The 5,859-nt window shown below is 46.0% G+C and overlaps 1 protein-coding gene across 1 annotated transcript in view; it reads right to left on the reverse strand.

The window, feature by feature from the left end:
• LOC106809494 (dedicator of cytokinesis protein 7-like) overlaps positions 1-5,859 on the reverse strand; it is a gene marked incomplete in the record, with an annotated part of 65,865 nt that overhangs the window by 31,165 nt on the left and 28,841 nt on the right. Inside the window, 3 exon segments of the mRNA XM_014812581.1 lie at positions 594-735; positions 1,213-1,283; positions 1,811-1,928. Coding sequence (XP_014668067.1) covers positions 594-735; positions 1,213-1,283; positions 1,811-1,928 — 331 coding nt within the window.

Consider the following 5,859-nt stretch of genomic DNA (forward strand, 5'->3'; position numbering starts at 1 on the left):
AGCAGCAGCAGTAGCAGCAGCAGCAGCAGCAGAAGCAGCAGTAGTAGTAGCAGCAGCAGCAGCAGCAGCAGGAGCTGCAGCAGAAGCAGCAGAAGCAGCAGCAGCAGAAGCAGCAGAAGCAGCAGCAGTAGCAGCAGCAGCAGCAGCAGAAGCAGCAGTAGTAGTAGCAGCATTAGTAGCAGTAGCAGTAGCAGCAGCAGAAGCAGCAGTAGTAGCAGCAGCAGCAGCATGAGCGATGGTAACTCGATGACTCAACAATAGATTCTGCTCAGTCTAATTGATCGATTGATTCATTGACCAACTGTTGAACTGACTGATTGATCGACACTGATTTACTGATAGATTGATGGGTTGAATGATTGATTAACTGAATGATTTCATCAGGGAATGTGTGGGGGAGCGGGGTAGAGTAGGAGGCGGAGTGGGTAAGGGTTAGGGTGTGGGAACCTAGTAGGGAGTGAGTATGTGTGCGTGGGGGAGGAGAAAGGGGTAGAGTAGGAGGTGGAGTTGATAAGGATAAGAGATGGGGTGGGTGGGGCTAGCAGGGAGTGAGTTTGTGTGTGTGGGGTAGGGGAGGAGAGGGGTGCACTCACCGTGTATCCGATGGGCGTCTCTATGGGCGTCTGCTCCACCTTCTTCTGGCAGCTGATGTGGAAGAAGGTGAAGAGCAGGTGATGCTGTATGTCCAGCACTGCTGGCATCCTCACCTTCACCTCCTCATAGAAATCAGGGTACCTAGCACAGACAGACAGTCGGCCATGCTATATAACACTAATAACATATATCATATTATAATAATAAAAATAATAATAATCATTACAAATTATTACATTATAATAGTATATCTGCTAATAAGTAAAATACGCACATAACGTGTAGAGGGTGGAGGGAGAGGGACGGTGTTGGAGGGAGGTGGCCCTGGAAAATGGGTGGGAGGGAGTACCACCTGAAATGTTAGACATGAAACATGATATTCAGAATATGTCGTATTCTTTACGGGAAGAATCACACCATACTGATGCTACACTCTCCATACATACACACACACACGCACGTTCACTATATTTATAAATGTAGGAAATGACAAGTAAATAAGTAAGTGATGTTAAAAGTAAAAAAGTAATATAAGATAGGTGTGGTCACAGACTCGATGATAGGCAGTGGTAGATGGATAGACCGCGTGCGCTCAGCACAGCAGCCGTTCGCGCTTACTTGTTGTGGTAGGTTACCGCTGCATACGCGTGGTTACGATAATCCGGACAGCTCGACTTGCCGAATATCACCTGTAGCAGAGAAACGACAGAATCTGAATCAGCAATCACAACGTAGGCACACAAAGTCAAACCTGAGTCAATGTATCGGTGCTTAAACCAGTTAACCTATCTGCCCATCGTGATTCGTGACTGACACGTAACTCTGGCCAATTATCGTTGCCTCATGACATTCTAAAAGTTAATTCTTAGCGACAAAGTGGCATAAAGTCTGCACTTTGGCATGATGAACACGTAGAAACTAGTCTATTTGGATGGGTCAAGTAATCTACAACTCCACAAGATGGAGAGATGAGACTAGATGGATTAATTTACCATGGGCTATAGCTTATTGGCTTATGTACAACTTGCTAACGTGACATAATAATTAATGCTATCTAACACAATCTAGGGTGTTGTGATCTTTCCCTCCAATATAATATATGATATAATAAATACTATAATCTAACATAGTCTATAACTTACTGGCAGAGAATGTTGGTTTTCCTACCCAATGTATAACATAATAATTTACATATAATCTAACACTACAAACTCACAGGCAGGGCGTTGTGGTCTCCCTCCCCGGCTATGAACTGCACCTTAACTGCGATGTTTCTGGCCGATCCAGCGCGACTAGCAAAGTTCAGGTTCTTGGGGTAGACGTAGAGTAGATTCCTGCAGCAGGCGATACACAGCGATGAGTAAACATCGCGCTAGCGTGGAACCACGAGCTCACACACACACGCGGTGTCCTTAGTCATGAGCCCCCGGGCATTACAGTTAATAAATAGCATGTTATGTAGTATGAGCAATAGTTTATGGACTCTTGATGGAGAGCATCAATTTATGGCAGAGAGGCCACTCGCTGATTGAGGTGTGTGAGGGGGAAGGGGGGGGGTTGTCATGGTCTAATGCGCAACAGAAACAAGTGCCGCAGTGCGACAGGGCTCATCTGGTGTCTGGTGTTCTGCTGATAAATTCATTTGTGCATAGCAAGACGTCTTATACATAAGTCTTCTTTATTCTTGTTGACTTTCGTAGCCAATTCGAACAAATATATCAGCTACACTTTCGCACCCACCTAATCTCTATGAATTGCAGACACATGTGCATTGCAGGTTGGCAGGCAACAATTATGATTAGAAGCGTGCCAGCCATGGGCTGCCCCGTGTTTTTGCCTACCCACACAACAACAACAACAACAACAACAATCGTATAATTCTATAAATATATGATACGACAACTATGGTGCATAAATAAATCGGTTACATTTCCCATTCCACGACAATCGTTATTTCTCGTGACAGATTCGCCACAACAACACGTATCACTGGTCAGGAATTGTAACCGTGTGAGAGACCACCATCAATCTGACCCATCCGTCCAAACGAGAGACCCACGCCCCTCTCAAATACCGCTGCTAGGTCGGTCATGCTACATCCGTTCACACGTGTCTACACGCATGCACACTGAACGGTCTTTTAGAACCCCTCTCGCTCGCAACAACGATTGGTCAGAGCTGTCAGTCAATCGTGCCAGGAGGATGGGTCATCGACAGCTGTCTACCGCAGGCAGTGAGAGCACATAAAACGACAACAGACGCACGCACGCACGCACATGCACACACACACACACACAGACGACGACACGACGTGTGGCCGCGACGGCACACCCTGTAGTGCACCCTCCTCCTCACCATCCGCATCATAGAATGAGTCATACAGGGTGACATCTTCGGCCTCTGAACACGAGGAATCAGCAGCAGCAGCGGCAGCGGCGGCGACGGGGAAGGAAGACGCAACAGCACATTACGAACACGGACGCGCGTTTCAACGACCCATTATCGGCGGGGCTCAACAGTTGTAACAGTCAACTTACAACGTTTACACGGTTACGAGGTTTTTTAACGGTTAGATTACAATGTCTACAAGGTTACAAGGCTTTTTAGAGTGGCAACTTACTATGTTTATACGGTCATGATATTTTTTAACGGTTAGCTTAAAATGTCTACAAGGTTACAAGGCTTTTTATAGTGTTAACTTAGAATGTTTATACCATTACAGATTTTTTTTTTAACAGGTAACTTACAATATTTACACGGTTACAAGAGTTTTTGGTAAACTTGGGGGTCAAACATACATAACAGGGTGTCGACTCAAAATCAGGTAATAAAATAGGAATATAGGCCATTTCCCAGTGTGTCCCTCCATGATGATGTTGCGCAACCGAAATTGCTACGGCGTCTAAACATACCATTTCTAATGACAACCATATTTTAATCCATTACTGCCGTGCAAATGAAAAAAACAATGAATATCAACAAGTAAAACCTGACGCAAAATTTCACGGCAGCCATTTTTCCAGGCACAGCGCAGCAAGGAGCAAAACTTTATAAATATTCATTGAATTGTGTCAGAACAAATACGCAATACCGACGAACCGAAAAAACAGATGCGCTACAACGTTGGGCGACGCCGCAACGTTGCTCAAAACAACGAGAGCGACGGGGAACAACGTGCGAACAAACGATGCACGAGCGACAAACTAACACCGCTCGAACAACGCATGAACAACACACAAAAGACTCAAGATCGACGCACGAACAACGCACGAACAACGCACGAATGACGCAAGATCGACGCACAAACAACGCGAGATCGACGCACGAACGACGCGAGATCGACGCACGAACGACGCGAGATCGACGCACAAACAACGCACGAACGACGCGAGATTGACGCACGAACAACGCGAGAACGAAGCACGAACCTGCGACAGGTGCAGCTTCTATCTCGACCGGGTGGATGCGGCCGGTGAGGTCCGGGTTACTCGTGCTGCGCTGGTGGGAGGAGCCACCGTGGATCGGCAGCGTGTTGGAACGCCCCACCATCCCGTAGTTACCCGTCGGACTGCACGCCATCGAGCCTGATGACGAGGCACGTGAACAAGTGAGCAACATTAACAAGTGATCAACATTAACAAGTGAGCAACACGAACGAGGGTGTTGCCACGAGACTTCTATCCGTCTCTCTATCCGTCTGACAAATACATATATATAAATGGACATATCAGTATATATATCAGGAAGCTACCGAATTGAACATCTCGCGAAAGTCACTGCGCGTCACTGTAACGTGCACCGCCCCCCCCCCCCACACCCGTAGCGCACTGCCTACTATGCGTCTCTAGCACACCACTACTGTCACGCGCGCTCCTACCGGCGAGGCTTGCGTCGGGGTGCGGCAGGGTGCAGGAGAACTGTATGTAGGTGGCGAGGATGCCACTGCGTCCGTTGTGGTCATTGTGGAACTCCAGCTCTGATGTGAGAGCTCGCACGATCTGCGCCAGCGCCTCGAATGAAGTCTGACCGATGTTGACTGCAAAGCCGCGACGGTAAAGGTGTGAATAAATTTACTTTAAAATTAAACAATATTAAAATTAAATCATTAAACATTAATACAGTTATATGACAACATTTGCACGTACTCATATATATAATAATCATATATAATAATAAATATATACATAACCGTGTCTGGTGTTCTGCTGATAAATTCATTTGTGCATAGCAAGACGTCTTATACATAAGTCTTCTTTATTCTTGTTTGACTTTCGTAGCCAATTCGAACAAATATATCAGCTACACTTTCCCCACCACCTAATCTCTATGAATTGCAGACACATGTGCATTGCAGGTTGGCAAGGCCAAACAATTATGATTAGAAGCGTGCCAGCCATGGGCTGCCCCGTGTGTTTTGCCTACCCACACGAGCATTCACTGATTCAGCCTTCAGGGTGCGTTATAGACAGACTGCTTTAGAAAAATATATGATTAAGGAGCGTAAACCTTGTTCAACAAACATTTGCCTTTGCAATTAAAACTGTGACACCTCACATTCACACAGTATGGGCTCTAATAATAGCAAAACCAGTGTAGTCCTTTGTTAACAGTCAACAAATCAATTTAACGCCTCTCTTGAGGGTCAAAAGTTATCCGACACTTACTCTTCGCATGTCAGGCGAAAGTACATTTCACGTCCTTTCAAAAAAGCCATAAAAATGGTAGGTCACCGCTGAAACAAAAAAGTTTTTTCAATCGCCTCCGTCAGACCATGTCCTCAGAAAAATGTCTAAAATTTGCCCTCTGCCCCATTGAACCTTTAACCTGTGACCTCCAATTTCGGCACAGTGATGGTGTTTTCCTACCATGATGCTATACACCGACAATCACGAGCCTAGGTCGAGCCATTTAGATTTGCTGCCGCAATTCTGCATTTCCTCCTATACCTTAAGTTAAGGATGGGAGATGTTCCCCCTTCTTTACAGCTCTTGACCTTTGACCTTTGACCCCCCAGCTTCGACATCCCAACTCGTCTTCGGATTACGCCCCCCAGCGTCCGAATAGCGTGGCCGGACGTCGTGCGGTTAAGATTTGTGCCAACTGTTGACGCACGCACGAACGCACGGACACACAGACGCACGCACGGCCGGACGCACGCACGCTCATGCGATTCTACAAGCTGCATCTGACTATGTCAGATGAGCTAAAAATACATGTACTACACTATGATAATTTGTATATATATATATATATAGATGGATAAAT

The sequence above is a fragment of the Priapulus caudatus genome, unplaced genomic scaffold (assembly GCF_000485595.1).
Source record: "Priapulus caudatus unplaced genomic scaffold, Priapulus_caudatus-5.0.1 Scaffold359, whole genome shotgun sequence".
Classification (NCBI taxonomy): Eukaryota; Metazoa; Priapulida; class Priapulimorpha; order Priapulimorphida; family Priapulidae; genus Priapulus; species Priapulus caudatus.